This window comes from Pongo abelii, chromosome 1 (genome assembly GCF_028885655.2).
Source record: "Pongo abelii isolate AG06213 chromosome 1, NHGRI_mPonAbe1-v2.0_pri, whole genome shotgun sequence".
Classification (NCBI taxonomy): Eukaryota; Metazoa; Chordata; class Mammalia; order Primates; family Hominidae; genus Pongo; species Pongo abelii.
Genome location: NC_071985.2, coordinates 52,207,028 through 52,232,513, shown reverse-complemented (window position 1 = coordinate 52,232,513; position 25,486 = coordinate 52,207,028). Strand labels below are relative to the sequence as shown.

Here is a 25,486-nt window from a genome sequence, read left to right as displayed (position 1 = left end):
GATTTAACATAAAACTTCGAAGAGAAAACAGAAAATATCTGGGATCTTGGGCTCAGCAAAGATTTTTAAAATTATACCTAAAAAAGTACAAATGATATAAGAGAATCTGGTAAATTGAACTTCACCAAAATTAAAAGTTTCAGCTCTTTGAAAGACACTTAAAAAAATAAGAAGACAAACCATAGAATGTGAAAATATTGCAAAACATGTTTTTTCTTACATATTGATATTCAGAATATTTAAAGAGCTCTCAAAACTCAAGAATGTAAACAAACCAGTTTAAAAATATACAAAAAATTTAAATAGATACTTCATCACATAAGATAGCAAATAAGCACATGAAAAGATACTCAATATCAATAACATGTCCATTGAAACCACATGAGATGTCACTATGCAACTATTAACTATTTTATATACATGTATTTGTGTATGTGTTGAGAGAGAGAAGGAAGGAGAGAGAGTAGGTTATATATAATAATTGACAATACCAAATGCTGGAGAGGATGTGGAATAACTCTGATGCTTTGGTGGCAGGGATGTAAAATGGAAAAGAGTTGGGCATTTTTTTTCTTATAAAACTAAAAATACACTTACTGCAACACACCGAACAATCTTACTCCCAATTCCTACATATTACCCATGAGAATGAAAACATACTTCTACCCAAAAGCCTGTACACAAATGATTATTTCTTCTTTACTCATAATTTCAAAAACCTGATAAGAACCCAAATCTTCGTCAGTTACTGAATGGATAAACAGTCTTACCTTCTTGCAATTGAATGCTACTCAGCAATAAAAAGACCCAAACCGTTAACACATGCAACAACAAAGAATAATCTCAAAATCATTTTTCTAAGTGAAAGTAGCAAGTTTCAAAAGGCTACATATCATATGACTCCATTCATGTTGCATCTGGAAAGGGTAAAATTTTAGGGACAGTGAAGAGATGGAGCGTTGCCAGGAGTTGGAATTAGGGCATCGTATTGACAACAAAGAGCATGAGAACTGTTTTGGAGGGGAAGGAAGTGTTCTATAGCTCAATTGTGGTGGTGGTAGTTGCACCGTCTATACCTTTGTACACCTAACATGATGAATTATATTATACGTGAATTACATATCAATAAACTCAACTTTAAAGAAGTGGAAGTGACGTGGACCTTTATTGCCTCTGACATGTCCATCCTAACCCCACTTTCTCACTCTTCACCCTACTGTAATCCAGTTTCTATCTCCACCACTACACATAAAACTCATTTTGATAAGGTCAGCAAAAACATTCTGATTGCAAAATTCATCTTCAGTTCTTTTTATGACTTCTCACAACTTTTAGGATAATCAATAACTTCTCCTTTGAAATATTTTCCCTTTGTCTTCCACAATGCTGCTCTCTCCTAATCATGCATTCTTAGCATGATGAAAAGGTTCCTCAACCCCTTAAATATTGGTGCTTCTTAGATTCCCATATTTAGCTTACCTTTCTCATTTTCTATTTACCTATGACTCATTTGTTTTAAAGGTAAAGTTGAGCATTGTAAACAAGGGCATCACTTTTGTATTTTAGGGTATTTACCTTTGTATCAGTTGGAAGATAAATTTGAAAAAGGCAAAACTGAAAGAAGGCGGGTAGGTTGGGAGATGATATGGAGAAGTGATGGATATCCAAATACTAGGGCTTTGGAAGATAGGGATAGATTAAAGAGATGCAGAAGAAAGAATCAGTAGGGCTTGGCAATACATTGAACACAGCTAGGATGGGGAAATAGAATTGTTAGATGAATGGTCAAATTTATGGTCAATTTATACAATCTGAATAATGGTGGAGTCATTCAGCAAGTCAGCGAACATAAGAAAAGGAAGAGGTTTGGGGATAAAGTGATTATTTCAGCTTGGAAAATAATAAGTTTGATAAGCCTATCAGGAAAATATTTAAAGAAATCGCTCTGTATCCCAGGGAAGGAGTAGAGGCACTATATATATATTTCCATTTATATGACATTCTGGAAGGGGTAAAATTCCAAGGACAATAGAGATAATAGATTGCCAGGAGCGGGGGTCAGGAAATGATGTGTGTGTGTGTGTGTGTGTGTGTGTGTGTGTGTGTGTGAGAGTAATATGCAGATATAGATATTTTACATGCGACTATATATATGTATAATAATTGTCTATTTCTTTCGGAAGTAAAGAAGGATTCAAGTCTCCATGTATTTCTCCATGTTATTCTCTCCACTTGCAATGCTCACCTTCTTCATCTGTTATTTCCAATTCATCCTCCATGACATGATTCAGATGCCATCTACTTGAGGAAATCTTCCTTGATTGGCCCCATGCGCTCAAGTCCACCTTTATCCCCTAACTCCAGGCTGTTAGATGCACATCTTTTTGTCATTTTAATGTCACATTTATAACACTCTAACGAATGTAGCATTTAGGATACTTTAATGCAACTGTTGATTAGTTTAGTTGTCATTTTCCCACAAAAGAGTGTTAGCTCCTTGATGTCTTTCATCTGTGGAACATGAGTGCTTTTTACAGTGCCTGGCTTACAGGAACTAGTCAAACAGGGTTGCAGCATTACACTGTTGGAAAGAATATGGTGAAAGAAATCAAATAGATATGAGTTTGAATTTTGACTCTTCTAGCCATAGTCTGTGTGCTTGGTTAAATCATTCAATCTCTTTGAGTTTAGGTTTCTATAAAATAAAGATTATAATGCTACTTTCCTCATCAAGTTTTTGTCATGTATTAGTAAACTACTGCCGCATAACAAATTTTCCCAAAACTCTGCAACTTAATGTCCATTTATTATCTTAGAGTTTCAGTGGAAAATGGCTTAGCTGTATTCTCTGCTTCAGAGTCTCTCATATGGCTACAATCGAAGTGTCCTCCAGGGCTGGGGTCTCCTCTGATGGCTCAACAGGGAATTAATCCACTTCAAAGTTCCTGTGTGTGGTTTTTGACAGGTTCAAATTCCTTCAGGATGGTTAGACTGAGGATCTCAGTTTCTTGGCAGCAGTGAGCCTTCTCTAACAATGGCAGTTTGACCAAAGTCATTATGAAACAGAGTCTTCTGGCAAGGTGGAAGTCAAGATCTTTTGTTACATAATCACTGAAGTGATATCTCACGACCGTCGCCGTATTCTACTGATTGGAAGCAAGTTGCTAGTTCCAGTCCAGACTCAAGGGGAGGGGCTTACCCAAGGATGTGAATGCCTGGACATGGGGATCATTGGGAGCTATAGAGTCATATAGAGCTCTGCGTATTACATGTGAGGACCGAGTCAATAAAACCAAAAGATTCAGTAGATGCCTAATATTATGCATGGCAAGTGCTCAAACAACTATTTATATCCAAGGGATAAATGAACTCATCAATGATATCAATTGTTCTGCAATTAACCGGAGTAACCACTAGATGGTGGTGCATCCTTCACGGCATTGTGCCCTAAAAGTAGAGTCAGAGATTTTGAATATAAGAGCTTCTTTTTTTTTTTTTTTTTTTTTTTTTTTTTTTTTAGATAGATAGGGTCTTGCTCTGTCACCCAGGCTGGAGTGCAGTGGTGCAATCTTGGCTCACTGCAGCCTGCAGCCTCGACATCCTGGGCTGCAGCAATCCTCCCACCTTGGTCTCTAGAGTAGCAGAACCAGAAGTAAAAGAGCATTTTTTTTTTTTTTTTGATGATGATGATGATGATGATGGAATACACAAAGACACATTTTAAAAACAGAAACTATACACTCCCAACTAAATCTCTTTTGAATCTCTGGAACTCTTACAAAACCTATCCTGCTTCTTCCTTCCAGAGTAAATTATAAAATGTGCAAACAAAATAAACAGAACCTCCTCTCCTCACTTTGATGTACAAGGTTTCTCACTCGGATACTATCCAGCCCTGATTGAAGGTTTCTCACTCGGATACTATCCAGCTCTGATTTAAGTTTCCTTTTGACTCTTAGAGACTTAAAAGCTTTTGTATTTCTGTTTTGAAATATGTCTGTTATCTTTTCCTAAATTAAAGTAAAACATATTCATTGTAGAAAATCTGGAAAATATAGAAATGAAATAAAGGAAGTTAAAAATTCTAATCTCACACCTAAAAATACTTTATTTATTCTGCCTTCCTTCCCTTTTTTTCCTCTCTGTTTTTCTCTATTCTTCCCTTCCCCAACACACACATACACATACACAGAGAAATTGAAATTATATTATATATAGCTTTGTATCCTAAAAAATTGCTACTTCACAATATCTTTAAACTTTCTTTTTGTAACACAATTTTTGAGTCCTTGCCTTTTACTGGTGTGTTTAAGCATATATATAGCTATTATTATACCATTTGTAGTGCCTTGCTCCTACCTTCTCATTTTCTATTACTGTTGAGTGTGGGTTTTTTTAATTGGTGTTTTAAAAATAATTTTTGTATTTTTTTGTATATAATTTTGTTGATGTTTATCTCCACCAGTGTTCTGGAATTTCCATGTTTTGTTTTCATTAGGCTACTTTTAAACTTAAAAACATTTTTTAAATGTTTTAATCTACTCTCCTCTAATTACCAAGGTCAAAGTGAAATCATATTGTTTTGATTGCCCACTATGTAAGACAAAGAATTTAGCAAGTTTTAAATAAAATTTCATCTTTTCCATGATAGCATGGTCTTTGCTAACATAATCATGAGCTTGGGAACAAATTATTGTCATCTAATTATTATTTTTACATTTTGGAAATTTATTTTTGGAGAATAACCTTGAACAATTTGTCGTATTTTGTGTCTTCTTTTTTGCAAAATGATTTAGCCATACCTACCTTCAAATTGAACTGGTTTTAATGTTTATAACCAGTTCTTTAATAATCTGTCCACTAATATTTGATAGTGTATTATTTTATGCTATTTAACTAATATTCTTCCCAATGATATTATAATTTTTCCCTTAGTCACATGAAGTTTATCTTTAAGCATTTTTAGGCTATGCACTTATCATAAGTAGTATGTCTTTCTGTTATCTACAAATTTGAATGACAGTTTCTCTGTGCACAGAATTTCAGGGTCTCAGTCTTTTATATTCAGAATGTTTTAACTTTAATTCTATTATTTTGATATTGTTTTGGCATTTATTTGTATCTTTTAAATTTGTTTATTTTTATGTCTTTTAAAATATTTTAATATAAATTAATATTTTTATGTTTTCTTTGTATCCACAGTTAATTTTTATTATTGTTTTTCTTCTTTTTGTTTTGTTTTCTTTTTAACTTTTATTTTGGGATTGGGAGTACATGTGCAGGTTTGTTATATAGTTAAACTCATGTCACAGGAGTTTGTCGCACAGATTATTTTGTCACGCAGGTACTAAGCCTAGTACTCAATAGTTATTTAGTTATTTTTTTCAGCTCCTCTCCCTCATCTTACCCTCCACTCCCAAGGAGTCCTCAGTGTCTGTTGTTCCCTTCTTTGTGTTCATGAGTTCTCATCATTTAGCTCTCACTTATATGTCAGAACATGCAGTATTTGGTTTTCTGTTCCTGCATTAGTTTCCTAAGGACAATGGCCTCCTGCTCCATCCATGTTCTCACAAAAGACATTACCTTGTTCTTTTTTATGGCTGCATAGTATTCCATGGCATATATGTACCACATTTTCTTTATTCAATCACAGTTAATTATTTCATCACTATTCAGATGTATGTCGTTTAAAATTAATGCTAACTAAAAGATAGTCATCAATTTTAATATGCTGTCTCCTGTCTTATTCAACAAGAAAAATAGGTCAGCTGTCTTTTATTGTTAATCCACTTCAAAGTATTTTGATTTCTGTCTCAGTTACATTTGAAATTTTAAGGTCTAATTTCTGTTCTCTAGTCCCTTTATCTCTGGGATAGTTTCTCAGTTTCGTTCTCTTATCACAGATGTAGTTTTAAAATTTTTATTGAAGTACAATAAACAAAAAAATTACATAAACCACAGTATTTAGCTTAATGAGTTCTCACCAACTAGACATATCTGTATAACTAATTCCTAGATCATACTGCTTTGATTATCTGCAGTACCAGATTTCCACTTTTCTGCCCCCAATGTAGATTTTAATAGGACTATTGCAATGCTAGTTTTAGTTTATTCTTGTTATTTTACACTGCATCCTTTTCTTCTCAGTCTGTAGTCCTTAATCCCATCCTGTTGTCTTTTCAGTTATTGTTTTCATTTTTGTGTCTTTTTACTTTATTTCCATAGAAATCAAGTTTTCACACATATTGTCATGAAAATAATGTAGTCTTCTAAAATGTTCTTGATGTTTTGTTATAAACCAAATTTTGGGTTTTCTTCCTTTAGCTCTTTAGTGTTATGTTCCCTTTCTTTTGTGGAGCACTAGGAATACATAATGTATGTATGTATATGTATATATACTCAAACACACAACATGTGTCTGTCCAATCATCATGCATTCCATCTTGCTTTACCTCTTCATAAAAGAACAGCGGTTTCTTTAATAACCTTCTTTTCCTAGCAGCCAGGTACATTAGAGGAGGCTGACTTCATTCTCAGTTCCAAAGAATAATCCTCTTTCTTCCCACTTCTTGGCATTGATTGATTTAGAGATGAATATGAGTAAAGGTTTGCTGATGGCTTCTCGGGAAGTTCTCATTTGTTCTTTAGGTACAGCCATCAGGGGACGTGAATGAGGAAGCATGTAGATAGAGTGCCACTTGCAGCCATCCTATAACTTCAAAAATGTCCTTTAGGTGAAGCTGAAACTTTGACCAGTGAAATGAACAAGTGGTAGATACCTGAGTTCTTGATCTTTCTGAGTCTTCAAGATAACCCTGCTGATTTTTTTTCTTGGACTTTCTCCTTATATGAGCCAATAAATGTTAATGTTTAGGGAAGCTTCATTTAGGTTTTCTACTGCTTGCTGCCAAATCATCCTAACTTACACATGACTACAATCTGATGTTGAAAGGAATTAGTTTTCTCTTTGTCTCTCTCTCTCTCTCTCTCTCCTTCTCTCCCCCTGCCCCGCTCTTCCCCGCATCTCCTTAGCAAGTGCACAACCAGACCTAGTGTTTGCTAACAAAATAAATCTGTGAGCTATCATTAGCCAGGTTCACTGACCACCTTGAGGAACAGTCAAAGCTCCACCTCAGATACATAGTAGAAATTGCTGTTCAAGTTCCGGTAGTTGGTAACCATCTGTTGTAATAATACTAAACTGTACTGGGATCTAACCTGTTTCACAGATACTTCAAGCAGATATCGTCTCTGTCACTTGTAAGATAAATAAAATATATTCCTCTGTTGCTTTTGCCTTGTTTTGTTCTGCAAGTTGTCATTTCTCAAAGCATGGAGAAGACAGAGTATAAGAATGACAAGGAAAATAGTATTCAGACTAGCTCTGTAAAGCAACTGAGTGACCATCAGCTGACTCTCTCATTAGTGCAGACCCAGGGCTCTGAGCCTAATTGCATATTGCAGCGTATGAAAACCATGTCTCTGTACTTTCCTAAAAGTAGTGGAACTTGTCAGATGAGGTTAGTCACCATTTCTGTTGCTACTTTCTTTGTTTCACACTGGTTTTGTTTAATTCAGCACCTTTGGTTTTATAGTTAAGCATTTTCTCCAATTCAGACAGTAAGTTACCTTTCCGTTTCATCTGTTACTATTGTGTTACCTCTCATCTTTTTCTTGTCTTCATACACATTTTAATGGGATGTTGACAGTAACTATTAAATGGATGATGCTATAGAGTGGATATGTGCCCCTGCTAAACAGCAATTATTATTGTTGTTTAATGTTTCAAACTTGTTTGTATTGCTTCTATATAGCTAAACTTGCGATAGATATAACTGTAACTAATTTGTATTTGGGCACTGCCAGATCTAAATTTAAGTTCTGGCACTACCACTGTCTAATTCTGTGACTTTTGGCAAGTTTCATAAGCTGTCAAAGTTTCAATTTATTCAGCTTAATTACCTCACTGTGAGGTTCTGAGAAATGAATAATACAGTAAAATACTTAGCAGAGTGACCTGCATACCATACCTACTCAATAGCAGTAGCTATTGTTAATAATGTGCTCAATATTCTGCACATTTTAATTAAATAGCTGTTAGAATTTATATTTACAGAATGAATGGATCTCTAACATAAATTTAACATTTCAAATGTTTCTTTTATTAGCTTAACTTTAAAATTAGAGGGATTTTTGCTTTTTTTAACCAAATGACAAATTCCAGACATTTAGAGAAACATATTACCCTGTAGTTGTATAGTGCTTTATATTTTGCCGAATAGAGCACTTTATATTTTCTAAAATATTTACATATTAACTACCTTTTCCAGTTCTCACAACAGCTAGAGGTAGGCAGTGCAAAGGTGCTTACTCCCATTTCACCATGGATGAAGTTAAAACTCAGAGAAACTACATGGCTCCTGTAGGATCACATATTTAACTGGAGTCATTGCTGGGACATTTGACCTCTAAACACCTCCTCTCTCTTCCATATTTATTAAATAGGCTTATCAATTAATATATGTAAACCTAGTAATTAAAAAGCTAAGTCAGCCTATGTTTGCTACAATATGCCACAGGTATTTTTTTAATCTTAAGATTGTACTAAGAAAGAATGAAATGGAAAAATGGTTAAAGCAAAGACAAAATATGGAGGAAAATTTCTTGTTGAATATTTAAGATATTCTTTTTATTCTATGAAGGACATAATGAAATCTACTTAGTTAATAGGCAGCATGTGGTACAATCCAAGTATGTTAGAGATTTCGAGTTTTGGCCAAATAGAAGTTTTAAAGAAATATTTTGGTGAAGTAGTTTCTGCCTTTTATCAAGAAACCTCTATCAACTAAGTTATTTCTTCTAAAAGTCACTGCCATTGTTTAGGAACAGTTTAAATGCCAATCCAAAGCCACCTTCTTTGAACTGACACATTTACATGGGTAGATAAAATTTGTGTCTTTGAAAGTGTTTTATTTCCTGCAATCAGAGCTTCTTGGCTTTTCCAGATCAAATATTCCTGTGAAAATTTGTTGAAATTTTAGACCAGTTCTGAGGAAGAGTGTTAACAGAATTACCTGGTATGCTCATAAAAAATGCAGCTATCTGAGCCCGATCCTGATTCACAGAATCAGAATTTCTAGGGATGTGTCCTAAGATTTTGCATTTTAACCACACCCACTCCCACTAAGGGATTCTTATGATATTATATTTTATAGAGTCAATACTATAAATTCTTCCCCCAGAAAATGCAAAACAACAAATCAAAACATATTACATATATTTTCAAATAATTTACAGACCTGTCATGTCCATTCATGGATACATTAGATATCTGCAAACGCCAGGTTTACAACCTTTGTATTGAATAAAGACTAAAGTTGTCTTCCAATACATTAGGCTCTTTATGCAGGAGAAAAGACTGAATGCGTGTTCATTTTGGTTACAGCATTTCACACATTTCATCAAGATATATACATTATAGCAGTACTGTATTATATAATACAGTGGAAGTAAACATAGAAAGAGGTATTCACACTTATAAGAGTTACCATGCAGTTGAGGAAAGCAAATCACAAATATTAAAAAAAAGAATACAATGTACTCCGTGCTGGGTTCCATATGGATAAGCTCAGATGTTCAAGGACAAACATGAGTGAGAGTTACCAATAGAAGGCATTTCAATATGGGTAAGTGGCAATTGAGCAGAACTGTGAAAGAAAGTTGGGATTTTTAAAAAACTGAAGAGAAAGTAGCAGTTGAGCAGAACTCTGAAAGAAAGTTGGGATTTTGAAAAAACCGAAGAGAGAGAGAAAGCTTTGAATGTGTTTTAAATTTTATTCTACTAAAATATATTTTAATACAACCATTTATGCAGTGAGTAATGGGAAATAATGCTGGGGGATGAATAAAAGCCAGATTGTGGAGGGCCTTGAATGTCAGGCCTTACCAGGTCAATAATATACTTGGCCTTTGATATTTTCATGGCTGTACAAAATTAAAATATTAATAAATTTGTAAAAAATGACAAACAGCACCACTAAAGAATGTAAAGCCAATTCTTACCATGGCAGAGAGAAAGCCAACATTTCTTAAAATAGCAACATCCAACTCCATACAAGACATGTTTTTATAATTCACTGTAACTTAAGTGTTTAATCATTCACTTTTGACAAGACAAGGGAAAAAAGGACTAAGCAAGAGCAGAGCCCTTTCTGATGATTTACTGATCAAAGCCAATTAGGATAGTTCTGGTTGAACTGGGTTGAGTTTCTCTGAAATTACTTTTCAAAGTAAAGTCAACAAGAGTGAGCATGTGCAGTGCTGTACTTTCTACTTGTTAGTCCGTAAAATAACTAAAAATCACTTACCTGTATCCACTGAGCTTCAAAGTATGACTTTTGAAGTGCAAAATCAAGTGAAATGTGAAACTGAAATGCAAGGCTTTTTGCAGCTATTTTGTCTTTCGTTTGAAGATCTCAGAATACTTTCCACACAATAGACTGAATCAAATCTTCCTCTGGGCTCAGTATTTTTTTTATCTGAGCTACCATATGGTTCTGAACAAATATCAGGTCTGGAGAGTGTGTGTATGTGTCTCTTGCATCAGAACTTTAGAATAGTATAGTCATAAAGTAGAGCAATGCTGAAGAAACAATTCCATGCTGTATGCTGTACACACTCAATCTTAATATACAAAATAAGTTACCAACATAGTAACACCACATTTTTCTGGTATCATTAAGGTTGAGAGTGGCCGACATAAAAGAGCTTTTGGCATAACACATTTTTATAATTCTTGTGGGAAAAATGTTTTTTTAAATCATTTCACATTTAAATATTTCAGAAATATATTACACATTTTCTTGCATTTCTGGTTAAAAAATGTTGCGTTCAATTTTGTATCTTATTGACGATAGTGTTATTATTTATTGTCCTATGCTCTGTAGATTTTGATTTTGTTCCTATTTTCAATATCTTCAAGGTACTATCCTTTTTAATATTATTTTATGTCAGCTCATCATATTATTTTCTCGGAGGCAGCATGTTGTAGAGAAAAATGACTTATCTCAGGAGTCAGGCAGACTGAGTACCAATCACAAGTTGGCTTGGTTTCATCATCTGTGAAACGCAGGTAGCAATACATGCTTCATCTTTCATTAGAATGATTAAATGGCCACATAAATAAAGCACTTACCACAGTGACTGGCACAGATCTGAGACTCAGGAAGTGTTAGTTCTTTTTTTTTTTTTTTTTGAGACGGAGTCTTGCTCTGTCGCCCAGGCTGGAGTGCAGTGGCGCAATCTCGGCTCACTGCAAGCTCCGCCTCCGGGGGTTCATGCCATTCTCCTGCCTCAGCCTCCTCAGTAGCTGGGATTACAGGCGCCCGCCACCATGCCCGGCTACTTTTTTTGTATTTTTTAGTAGAGACGGGGTTTCACCGTGTTAGCCAGGATGATCTCGATCTCCCGACCTCGTGATCCGCCCTCCTCGGCCTCCCAAAATGCTGGGATTACAGGCGTGAGCCACTGCGCCCGGCCAGTAAGTGTTAGTTCTATCCACTCACATTCATTGTCTAGTTCTCGGCTGTCATTTCCTGCTGCTGAAAAGGTACACAAAGTTCTCCCTTATCCTTTTCTTTTGCTGATTCTATTCCACTGCAAGCTGAAATATTTGATAATCAAGCTTGCTTTAATTGTATCTAAAATAGTAATGAATGATGGATTAAGGCCTGAGGAAATAGTTAACAAATTTTGCAATCTCCAGTTTTAAACATGGACACTTTTAGGACACATCTTCGTTCTTGATTATGTTCTGCATAGTTGAGGTCACGTACGGGGATTGACCTCCAGAAAAGTAAAATTTAGTGGTAATCAATACGGAGAAAAATTGTGGACATGATGAAATCTAACTATGTCTTTAAGCAAATAAAAATGGAGTTAGGGAATTACGGCAAGACAAGCCACATTTGATAAGCACCTATGACCTAGAACCACATGCTATGAACAATTGCCTCATTTAATCCTTATTAGTAGCCTTCTAAAGAAGTTACTGCTCTTCCCTTTTTACAGATTTTTTAAACTGCGACAAAATTATGAATTTATGAAAATGTCAACTCTTATATTCAGTATATTTTCCACTTAGAAATTCTCTACTTAGGAATTATGCATGTGGCATATTCTTTACTTAGAAATTATGATAGAATCTTAGGACTGGGAGAATCATTAGAGGCCACTGAAATACATAACATACCTTTTCTTAAATTTCGATTATAATATCCATGCTGAATGATGATTCTCTCTAAATCTGCACAGCTTCAATGTCAGGAAACATACTGTCTCCCAAGACAGCTGGTTCTATGCTTGATGAGCATCAACTGCTAGAAGATTCTGCACAGTGAGCATAAATAAACCATCCAAAGGCTTCTTACTATTGGTACTAGTTTTCACAGTTAGAAACAAATAAAACATAAAATTCCATGTGTCAGACCTTAGCTACATGAAGACCCTTCTGATATGCCCTGGTATCTGCTTTTCTCCTGGTTAAACATCTAATTTTCTCCAATAATTTCTCTAATGACATGATTTCAAGTAAAATCATTATCATATTAGCTTTCTTCATTGGAGTGTCCATATTTTATCTCTGCCTCCTAAAACAAAAATATTTTGAGTTCAAATTGGGAGTTAAAAAGGGATTTTCATTTCCTTTGCCCCAGATACTATCATCAGTCATGACAGCCCCAATGCCACATAAAATTTGGAAAGTCACATCACCATCGATTCATATTTCAAAGATAAATTGAGGTAATATAGAATAAAGTAAACCATAGACTGCTGTACATTATGTAAGTGTTAATAATGATTATTAGTAAATTATTATCAATTGAAACTCATAGGTCTTCACCCAATAAGTTGTACCTCTTCTATCCAGTTTTGTGGTTTCTTCACCTCAAGTGAAAAGAGTTAACTCTTTACTTCAGATTATAGAAAACTGTCTTCTTTAGTTGACATGAGATCCCTGGCTTGCCTGCTTTATATCTATTCTATTCTGTCCCAACCAATCCTATTCTATAGTTTCCCCCATCCCTCATTCATTTTTCTCCTTTCCTTTTGTAAATCACTGTGATATATTAGCTATATAGACTCATTTACATGTATTCATGTAAATTATTAAGGTTTGTGTATAAGTATATATTGTGTTAAAGTTCTCATTTTCTTTCTTCCTTTTTTAACTTTTAGTTTAAGTTCAAGGGTACAAGTACAGGTTTTTTACATAGGCAAACTTCTGTCATGGGGGGCTGTTGTACAGATTATTTCATCACCCAGATATTAAGCCTAGTACCCACTAGTTATTTTTCCTGATCCTCTCCCTCCTCCAAGCCCTCTAAAGGTACATCTCTTTGTTGTATTGGAGAAGAAAACCTTTTTCAGCCTCCCTAGCAGAGCACCCCTCAAGTCCTGTTGACCAGGGTTGGGTCACATGCCCATGACCCAGCTGTAAAGGAGTGTGTGAAAGAATATATTTGACATGTGTATTCTATATGGTGGAACACATGTCTCTCTGTAAGGGACGGGCATGGGACATGCTGGGGAACGACTACTAGAGGTAACCGTAATTTCTGCCTAAGGATGGTCATTATTTTTAACAGGTTCATGTTGCCTATAAATTCAATAAGTATGCCTTATGTATTTTTATTCAAGTAATATTTATCCAAGTTCACTTATGCTGTCTACAAAAAAGTTGGTGAAACTCCTTTGAATGACTAGCATGCTCCAAGCATTTATAGTTATCTCATTTGGTTCACACAAAAATAATTGTTTCATAGGCTGTATTATTTCTACTTTATAAGAAATTTCAGCTTAAATGAATTAGCTAATTTACCCAAGTTCTCATAGCCTAGTATCAAAGCTCCGATTAGTATAAAAGTCAGTGTCATAGTCTGACTCCAAGTCCATGTTTATTCTACTTAATTATTTTGATTCCCTGAGGGCTATTAGAAATGCCTCTCCAAGTAGGTCCATTGATCAGAACCGTGAATATGTTGCCTCTCCTTCTCATACCACCCTCACCCTCTAGCCCCCAGTAGATACATTTCTTCCTTCGGTCCTCAAGGCTGTTTTCTGTTTTCTGCTCAGCCTTCCCCACTACTATAAGCTTGGGTAAACTGTATGCTTCAAGAAGCAGGATTGTATCTATTTTTCTTCACCATCACATCTCCTGCACTCACATAGTGGCAGTCAAACTAAGGCCTTGATAAATAAGTTTTAAACATGAATTAATAATAAATGAATGCATACATGCACTATTGCAATGTCTCTTGCATCACACATTTTCTGCCTTATTACTGGTTTCCATCACAACTTATCTGACCTCAGTTACCTGGCAATTTTTTTTTTAACTTGGCATACACTGCCCATGATAAGGCACTAATGACTATTTCGTGATACAGTTACTGCCCCTCTCAGGTAACATTTTCACCTTTACTGAGGCTTCTAAGAGACAAGGTCTCAACCTAAAGGAATTGCTCTGATAGTGAGAACTTTAGGGAGTATGGTAGTTCTAGGGGCTTCATGACCTCTCAGCTTATACTGCCTATGTGAAACCTCTCTAGGTCCTCAGGTTCCCCTTTAAGAAAATGCTAAAAAGAAACAAAAAAGAATTACTTTTTTGTTTGTACTCTAAGTGTATCTCAAACACCTCACATATTCAAATTATTCTCTTGTACAAAATTAAATGCCATTGGATATAGAAGGAGTGGAGCACAACTGGTCTTTCATAGAGGCTGGAATTTGTCTGAGAGCACCACACAAGTAACTCTTGCCACAGTCTCAATTAATAAAAGCCTTTGCTCTTTTTTCTTAATTTTTCTTTACTTTTTATCCCTTGCATAGATACTTAATAGATTTGAAGTTGCCATTAATTTCTTAACCACTATTCAAAAGGAAAACAAACAAAGAAAACAAAAGCAAAAACAGCATTTCCTTTGTTGTAAAGCAAAATAAAATCAGGCCCTAATTTTCCACAATAGAAGTTGTCCAAAATACTTATCTGCGTTTAGATTCCCCAAAACTCATTTCTTCATAATAATACTGTCAGAGTTCAGTGTTGTGATCATAACATTCACTAGTGTGACTTAAAAAGGGGAGGCATCATGTGTTAAGCAGGGATAGGATCTAAGAATAACAAATCTGCCTGGTAAGCAGCACAAATGAGTCTTACACTAAGCCCCACTGATCCAGCTTGGAGGGAAATGAGTCAAAACCAAGTCCCCGTACTCTCTACCTGCGAGAAAGAGGTGACATTGAAGAACAAGCTTACACTTCTGGATATGGTCCAAAATGATCAGAAACTCACTCTGTCAACCTAGTAGGTGTTTGGATGGATATCTCTTTTTTAACAGAAAGATGTTTGGAGCCAGGACACATGGTTTTCACATTTTAATGGCAATGCTCATAGGTAACTAACTCTCTTCTTATATATGCTAATATGCACCATGCTTAGTGTTTTTAAGATGTTTATTTAGCAACTATTGTTTAATGCTATAACAGATATTACTATCAAATGAAAATTCAAACTTTTGAGAAAGGAAAAGTGGATATATTTATGCATTGAGTTTTTGGTTTTAGATAATTTCTACTTTGATTTCTATTTATTAAAATTTTTTAAATCCTAAGTCAATTAAAACAGATCAAGATGAAACTTCCTCATTTGTATATGTCTTTGTATATATGTCTAGTATACATATGTCTAGGGTGAATTATATAACTTCATATTAGATATTTCATTAACCATGGCTTCAGCAAAGTGAGAATTATGACAAAAATCATCTTTATATCCAATGATATTAATTCTAAATATAAAGTCTACATTCCTTTTATCTATTAATATGATTTATTCTCAAGGAAATATGAGATATACCAAGTGGTAGAAATTTTTGCTCTCGTGATTATTTTTGAAATACAGTATTATCATGGAATCAGATACTGAACTAAAAAAATTTTAGGAAAATAAAATGAGGTGACAGTTTTTAATTAATTAAATGAATTGACTTTATATAAGCAAATAACAATAAGCTTCAAGTAATCCATCACATACTATAAATAATTGGACATAAATAACCAATTTGTATTCAACTAAAATACCCAATTAAGAAGACTGAATGGCCCCAATGGCCCATAAATATGCCCTAATCCTTTTATCTTGATTGACAACAGATCTTGTTCTTTGCCCAGCTCCTCCAATAACCAATACAAGACATTTTTATCTTTTTTCCCACTTTTAGTTTTCTGGGTTCATCAAATAATTGTGTTGGACTTTATTTTACATTGGACATGTCAATAGAATTGATTTTAAGTGAAGTAAAAGCATAAATCGCTGTTTATCATTCTACTTTTCATACCTAATTCTGTTTGTTGTTCTTCAGACTATTGATCTTAATACAGGCTTTCTTTCCTTTTTTTGTTCTTTTTAAAATGATGGTAAAATTTAAAACTTGCTTTTCTGTTTATATTTAAAGAAACACATAATCAAATTATTGACATTTTATGAAAGATCAAATGCATAAATTTTAGCAATCATAAGAAAAAATACAGTAGGCAATGGTGTAGAAAGCACGACCATCTGCACTTACTTGCCCACAAAGGATAAATGAAAGTGTACTGTAAATTGTAAAGAAATAAACATCCTATTTCAAGCCCTAATAAGCTTATGTGTCAACAGTTTTAATAGCTGCCTAGTTGGTCTTCCTGTCTCCAGTTTCTTCCCACTTCACTCTGTTACATATCCCTGTGAAGGTGATCTTTATGAGAAACCATGTTGGTTTTCTGTCCAACAATTACGTATGACTCCCCACTGCCAGAAAATAAATAAATACAGCTAAAAACCTCGTAAGTTCCCAGAACTTCTCCACTCTGGCTACATTTAACCTTTGTGTGTTTATTTTTCTAGGTAAATCCTACATGCCAACCAGATTGCCAAACTCATTGTCACCTCTAAATGTTAAGCTTTCCCATCGATGAGTGTTTTGTTTATTCACTTATTTACACACACAAAGACCTCTTTTTCTTTTTTTTTTTTTTCTTTTCTTTTTTTTTTTTTTTTTTTTGAGACAGAGTCTTGCTCTGTCGCCCAGGCTGGAGTGCAGTGGTGTGATCTCGGCTCACTGCAAGCTCCGCCTCCCGGGTTCATGCCATTCTCCTGCCTCAGCCTCCCGAGTAGCTGGGACTACAGGTGCCCACCACCACACCTGGCTAATTTTTTGTATTTTTAATAGAGACGGGGTTTCACCGTGTTAGCCAGGATGGTCTCGATCTCCTGACCTCGTGATCCGCCCACCTCGGCTTCCCAAGGTTCTGGGATTACAGGCGTGAGCCACTGCGTCCAGCCACAAGGACCTCTTTATCAACTTGACCTATATTTGAAAACCTATACTAAATTCTATTTCTATAAGACCTTCCCAGCCAGACCTGAAGAGATACCCTTCTCCAGAGGCTCTGCAGCAGCTACTGCCCAAACTATTCACTTAGAATCTATTGTATACTGTCTAGTGAAATCTCTTCAGTATTGTCTTGACTTGCACTGTCATTTAGCTTTTCACAAATTTGTCTTACTTTTCCTTTATTAAATTCATTGAGGACAGGGACTAGTTCGAACTTCATGTTATCCACAATATTTTATACATGATAGATATGTAATCAATATTTATTGATTTGACTTAATTTAATATGAAGATTTCATATCTAAAGATGTTTCATTATCTATCATTCAAAGCCTTTTTCCTAAAGCTTTCCTAAATATTCTCTAATGTTGCCTGAGTTTTATTCTCATATATTATCGACATCTGCTGGGAACATACTATGTACAATGCGTTTTCATAAATATATATTTTGTCCTTCCATTATATTGTAAGTACATTCAGGCTAGGTCTACGTCTTCTAGTTTGTATTCTGAGAGTACTCTGAGAGTACATCATAGAGTAGCTATTCTATAAATTGAGAAAATGGTCAATTGAAATTTCATCTAAGGGGTCAAGATGGTTACTGTCAGTACCAAAGTGAATTATGAAAGAAATAAAAACATAAGATGTTAAAATAAATACAGATAACAGACTTCAGGTTTTTGAAAGGTTTATACTTTTTTATTTTTTATTTTATTTTATTTATTTATTATTTTGAGACAGAGTCTCGCTCTGTTGCCCCGGCTGAAGTGCAGTGGCACAATCTCGGCTCACTGCAACCTCTGCCTTGCAGATTCAAGCAATTCTCCCATCTCAGCCTCTTGAGTAGCTGGGATTACAGGCACACACCACCACGCCTGGCTAATTTTTGTATCTTTAGTAGAGACAGGGTTTCACCATATTGGTCAAGCTGGTCTCAAACTCCTGACCTCATGATCCACCCGCCTCTGCCTCCAAAGTGCTGGGATTACAGGTGTGAGCCACCACGCCTGGCCAAAAGGTTTATACTTATGTCAGGGATATGTGAAAATTCTTCAGAGGCAATTTGAAGGAGTGGGCCTATAAGGAGATTTCGTTGGAGAGGCTTGCTGCTGTGTTGTGAGTTGAACCTTACTCATCAAATTGAGGGCTAGATGCTACATTCTAAACCAGAGTGACCATAGCTTCCAGGATCGCTCCAGTGTCATCTAAAGTTGGTGGAAGGGAAGGAACAGGAAACTTAGACTAGATTCTCCACCTGCCTGAGAAATCCAAAGATGAAAAAGCATGATGACTCTTAACCCGAGGCGTCAGGATAGAGAGAGAAAGAATTGCTGCTGTGCTCCATTGGAAAGTAAATGTGCTCCCCTCCTACTGCAGGTTAAGGGTACGTGAATCCTGTGATCTAGATGGGGAACCCATGGTAGGAGCATTAGTAGGCAGTTTGTGTAAAAATAGTTCTTCCCAATAGGCCTCTGTTGGAAGGTCAAAGAATCCCACTAAAAGAGTTGATAAAGAAGGAAGAAGGAGTAAACGTCAGTAAACCAATAGCAAAGGGGTTGGGGGAGGAGCAAATATGAGCCGCCAGTAAAAGGAGAGGCAATGTCTGCCTGCCTTCACAGTTCTCTAGAGTGAGTCTCAGCTGCAGGAATGGGCTCCAAGGAACTCATAAGTGCCCTTTATAATAAATACCAACTTTAAACACCTCCCAGTTTCAGAAACCATGGAGCCATATTGTATCAGTCAGGTGAATAATTTCTGCACCCCCTTCCCCCTTTTTTTGCCACCAACTTCAGTCTTCTAGGGGACAAAACACATAAATCTGAGGATGGAGACATTGGAAGAATAGAAAGAGGGAAGAAGCCTTCCTAATCTTTCTTCAAGACAGCCTGAAGTTAGCCTAGCAGACAAAGACGATTTTACTCTAAATTGCATTGAAACTTTTGATCATTATATGTGACTGACCATTCTAATTGCTGTGTGTTTTTTTTTAAGACATCGTGACACTACTATCCAATAGTGAGCCAAAAAGTCCTGGGGTCTGCTGAAGACTTATCTAGAGGCAATGAAACCCTTCCCCAGTTAAATATGTTTCAAGATAGAGTAGGAGAAAAAATCGTGTTTTGCTTTTGTTATGCCGTATCAGTTGTTCAATAGTTTTACCCTCAAATACTTGTTAATAATTTTTTTGTTCTTAAAATTCTTTGAAAATCAAGTTTAAGTAAAATATCTTCTAATGCAAAAGTTTCAACTTTTCATATTCAGTTATATTAAACTTGTATTGGAACACCTCTTTAGAATATACTATAGTTTACCTGTAATTCCTGTGTCAGTTTTCTGTGCTTCCCAGGATGATTATATAACAAATAGATTACTTCCATTTAGTTCTATTCTTTCTATCCATCAAACATTTAATCATTCATACCCTTAGCACTGTACAGGTGCTGTGGGCAGCTCTAAGTAAGATTATAATATGTCCACGGTTTTCACAGAGCTTGAAATATTTTTGAATTGACAAAGCTTGTATGAAAGTAATCCCAGTACAGTAAAATATAAGTACAATAGAGTCCAATCAAGTGCCTAGATGTGTAGATCATAAATGGCAGTACGTCGTCAAAGATTAACATTGCATACATTTATCTAAAAGTTTACACAAAAAGATCACTTTGGTTTTGGATCAGATTAAATGCATTATATAAATATTTAATCACTTTAGGAAGGTCATGATGAATTCATTCATTCCAAAATTAATTACTAAATGGTGAATACAAGCCAGGTACTATGCTATGTTTTAGACATACATTGGTGAATAAAACAGGCATTTTCCTTCCTTCATGGAAAGCACAACTTGATGAGATTCTAGACTAATATGCTGTCCAAGTACATTTCTCATAAAAAATTACGAAATTTACAGGACACTACACATGCCTACACTTTCTAAATAGTCTCTCTCAATGACTACAGTACTATTTGAATTTTGTCATTAGAGGGTAATTCTTTCTTACTACTTTTTAGTATTGGCCAAAACTTATTGAGAACTTGTTATATACCAAACAATGTTATGAATATTTACATGTCTTAACTTGTTTAATCTTTAAAAGAGCATCGTGATGTAAATGCTATTATTAATCCCATTCATAGATGAGGAAACAAATATACAAAGTATATGTGACCTGCTCACAGTCAAGCAGCATAGCTGGGGTTCTGATCCAACAGTATCAATGTAGGAATCTTTGGATTAAATTTTTAAAAACACACATTTGGGCATAGAGTTAAATGGAAAAATAAGACATGCATATTAGTAACAAACAATAAATGAGAATACACTAAAGTATTAATTAAAAAACCGTGTGTCAGATTGGATTTTTTTTTTGTTTGTTTTGTTTTTTTTTTTTGAGACAAGAGTCTCGCTTTGTCACCCAGGCTGGAGAGCAGTGGCATGATCTTGGCTCACTGCAATCTTCACCTCCTGAATTCAAGAGATTGTCCTTCCTCAGCCTTCAGAGTAGCTGGGATTACAGGCATGCACCACCATGCTTGGCCAGTTTTTGTATTTTTAGTAAAGATAGGATTTCACCATGTTGGCCAGGCTGATCTGAAACTCCTGGCCTCAAGCAATCCACCCAGCTAGGCCCCCGAAAGTGCTGGGATTACAGGTGTGAGCTACCGAGCATGGCCAGGTTGGATTTTTAAAACCTAGTTAATTTAGGCCAGGCGTGGTGGCTCACGCCTGTAATCCCACCACTTTGGGAGGCCAAGGTGGGTGGATCACGAGGTCAGGAGATCGAGACCATCCTGGCTAACATGGTGAAACCCCATCTCTACAAAAAAAAAAATATATATATATATACAAAAAATTAACCAGGCATGGTGGCAGGCGCCTGTAGTCCCAGCTACTCGGGAGGCTGAGGCAGGAGAATGGTGTAAACCCAGGAGGCGGAGCTTGCAGTGAGCCAAGATTGAGATTGCACCACTGCCCTCCAGCCTGGGCGACAGAGCAAGACGTGATCTCAAAAAAAAAAAAAAAAAAAAAAAAAAAAAAAAAAAAAAACTAGTTAATTTAGGGTCTGATGTTAAAAGTGCTTTGGAATTTAGACTTCACTCTTTCTACACCTCAATTTATTCTGTGAAAGAGAACTAAGAATATCTGCTTTGAAAACCTCAGAAAATTGTAGTGAGCACAAATATAATAATTTGAATGAAGATGTTGGGGAAACCATAAAGTCCTAGGCATATGTCAATTTTTATTGTTACTCTTTGTTCATTTGAATCTCCCTGGAAAAGCAATAGCCATCGTTTTTAAAAGGTGTTATACTTCTTCATGTTACTTTTTTAAAATGAATTCTAATAATTCCCTAATTAGATATATATTTTTGACTTGGAATCAGAAAAAAAAAAGTAGAAAGTGAAGTTAAAATAATAAACAGGAAAGGAGCTTGTTATGGTATAGACATCATGATTTACACTGGCATTGTAGGGAAGGAGGAAATGGGACCTTCCATTTACCTTAGAAGTCCTTCATGGTGAGAGTTGTTTGGACTATTTATATTTCTGGCAAACTTTTAGGAATTATGGGGAAGTATAAACAAGATATAAAGGCAAAATCACTGTTTCCAAGTAGAATAGAGTGAAATCTGCAGCCAGGGACAGAATATACAATGTCTGAGAAAAAAGTCTCGAAATAAATAAATTGTATCTTACATCAGTGCCAAGAGCGATCTTTTTTCTTGTTTTTGTTTGTATGACATTCAGTGCTACATGTATATCTGACAATGATAGTTGGAATCAATCACAGTATTTGGCAAATTATCAGTTCCTAGAGGAAGAATACAAAGCCTGCCATGACTACATCTTTTTTCATGACACAGGTGGAATATAGAATTGATTTTACTTTTCCCTAATAAGTGTTTACATTTTACTCCATTACAATCCTAACCCTGAGCTATTCATGCACTTCTGCAAGATTATACAAGCAAATTACGTGAAACTTCTATTTTTGATGTGAATATATATAATTTTAGCCCTTTTTTATTATTTAACAGGAATCCACTGTGAAGAAGACGTCAATGAATGTTTTTCAAACCCTTGCCAAAATGGTGGCACTTGTGAGAACTTGCCTGGGAATTATACTTGCCATTGCCCATTTGATAACCTTTCTAGAACTTTTTATGGAGGAAGGGACTGTTCTGCTATTCTCCTGGGCTGTACCCATCAGCAATGTCTAAATAATGGAACATGCATCCCTCACTTCCAAGATGGCCAGCATGGATTCAGCTGCCTGTGTCCATCTGGCTACACCGGGTCCCTGTGTGAAATCGCAACCACACTTTCATTTGAGGGCGATGGCTTCCTGTGGGTCAAAAGTGGGTCAGTGACAACCAAGGGCTCAATTTGTAACATAGCCCTCAGGTTTCAGACTGTTCAGCCAATGGCTCTTCTACTTTTCCGAAGCAACAGGGATGTGTTTGTGAAGCTGGAGCTGCTAAGTGGCTACATTCACTTATCAATTCAGGTCAATAATCAGTCAAAGGTGCTTCTGTACATTTCCCATGACACCAGCGATGGAGAGTGGCATTTCGTGGAGGTAATATTTGCAAAGGCTGTGACCCTTACCTTAATCGACGACTCCTGTAAGGAGAAATGCATCGCGAAAGCTCCTTCTCCACTTGAAAGTGATCAATCAATATGTGCTTTTCAGAACTCCTTTTTGGGTGGTTTACCAGTGGGAACGACCAGCAACGGTGTTGCTCTGCTTAACTTCTATAATATACCATCCACACCTTCGTTTGTAGGCTGTCTCCAAGACATTAAAATTGATTGGAATCACATTACCCTGGAGAACATCTCGTCTGGCTCATCATTAAATGTCAAGGCAGGCTGTGTGAGAAAGGATTGGTGTGAAAGCCAACCTTGTCAAAGCAGAGGACGATGCATCAACTTGTGGCTGAGTTACCAGTGTGACTGCCACAGGCCCTATAAAGGCCCCAACTGTCTGAGAGGTGAGAGGAAGCTGAGTGCTATGGCTAGGAGTGCCGTGCCTCAGAGCAGAGCAGAAACAGCAAAAACAGCCAGACTGCTTCTGCCTGCTATGAAACATAATGACCCCACAGGACTTCTGCTGCTGGTTGCCCACTGATGAGAAAGAAAAGAAGAGGGCAGTGATGTGTGTTAATTAATTTTGAGTGGATTCATAGGACATCAGTTTCACTCATACAGAGAAGTAAAAAAAATAAGCAGATAGCTCCTTTCCAAAGAGGTTTTCGTCTTTGTGTTTGCAAAATGCTACTGCAATTTTACCATTGGTCACATATCAGAAATTTATTGTAAATCTTATTTGAAAGAGAAATAATCTTTTGAAGAAAAAGGAACCTTAGACATACAATTTGTCAGTGCCACATACTAGCATGATATCTTGTGTATAGTAAATTCTCAGTAAATATTCATTTCCTTGCTCTCCTTTCCATGCAATTCACACTTGCTCCACAATCATAATTAAGCACAGCGTTTTTATAAAATGCCAGTTTTATTCAAAGGTATCTTTTCCAAGGTTGCCCTGGAGAAGACAGATAATATACTAGGTGTCTTAAGAAAAAAAAAAAAGAAAAGAAAATGTGGAAAGTAACAATAGTAGAACTTGGTAGATGCCATAAACTAATTGATCTAATTTCTCTAGTAAAGCACAGTTTGCAAAGTATTTCAAAATCCTTATCTTCCAACATTGTTCTAGAGATTGCTGTTGATAGTGATCAATATATACCTGTTTCTTTTTATTATTATTATCATACATTGAAAAAGTCTGAGAAGTAATTGTAACGGACTGCTTTGAAGTTCAGCTGTAATTTACCCCAAGATTTTAGAGTAACTTGAAGTAGGACAACATCTGGTAAGTAGTCTTCTCTGCTTTATATGAAGTAAAATTAAAACCAGTCTTAGCCTATACTCTATTCCATGTTCAAATGTCTAAGAATTATTAGAAACTACTCAAGGGTTTCCCCCTGACCACAATATTCATTACAAATCATGGACCTGTTTGACAATGAAGTATGGCATCTACTAGCTCTATGTAATATTTTAAGTAGAATGGCAAGTTGTTTTGTGATTTTTTTTTAAGGAGAAAAAGGGAAATTATGCTGAGGCAATGTTCACTTTTTGAAGAAAAATTTAATTGACCTGAGGCAATATTTTTACTACATATACAAAATAACAAACAGATGCTGACTCATTTTGACTGGCTTCCAGATGCAGTGACCCATGAGGTTAATACTGACCATGGTGATGTTAACTGTCCTAGTAAATAGATTCAAGAGATGCCAATCCAGTGGGTTCTGGTTTTCTTTATTTTATCCAACTTGGAAAACCATGAACTTTTCAAACCAAGTTCCTGAATTGGTTACCCTCCCCCCACTTCTCCCAGTTTCCTTATACTCCAACATTATTTGAAACTGTTTAACCCTCATGAAAATATTTGACTTCAAAAGATCACTTTACACAGAGAGAGAGAGTTCTGTGAAATCTTTTCTTTCTGAAAATTCTTGGTATAAATTTAAGTAAAATTATATTTTTCATATCACCTCTTCTTTATAAAATTAAAATGTTCTGTATTTTCTGTTATCTAGAAGGAATGTTTCCTGGAGAGTTTATTCCCACTACAAACAATGCTTTTAAGCAGTAATGAGAACATGGAGTCTTTCTGCTACTGTACATGTATATGCAAGAGGGAGGAGACATACTAAAAAGCACAAAGGCAAACTTCAGCCCATTCATGACTTTCACTCACATTTGGCTCAATGTTTTCCAACCATGGTATACGCTGTAATGAACAAGGAGACGGGATAGAGGATTTTGGTGGCTGACTAAACACAAAAGACATAGTGATTTCCAATATATCAAGGTTGATCTTTTTAAAATAATCTAATTTCTCAACAGAAAGAGTGCTGAAAAGGATTTAACTAAGCTTAGTTCACAGAAGTGTCCATAAGGTTCTCTCAGCATATCTTGTGTTGACTGTTTGTAAGAACATGAAGCATTCAAGATACTACTACTCAGAATAAATG

The 25,486-nt window shown here is 35.7% G+C and overlaps 1 protein-coding gene across 8 annotated transcripts in view; it reads left to right on the top strand.

Annotated features, from left to right (window-relative positions):
- Positions 1–25,486, top strand: part of CRB1 (crumbs cell polarity complex component 1) — a 280,501-nt gene that overhangs the window by 200,416 nt on the left and 54,599 nt on the right. For 7 of the 8 annotated variants that reach the window (XM_002809664.4, XM_054523818.2, XM_054523797.1 and 4 more), the window contains one exon: positions 22,475–23,431. The exons of the other annotated variant lie outside the window; for it this stretch is intronic. In XM_002809664.4, the coding sequence (XP_002809710.2) occupies positions 22,475–23,431 (957 nt within the window). The remainder of the gene's footprint in view (positions 1–22,474; positions 23,432–25,486) is intronic. 8 annotated transcript variants of the gene reach the window in all.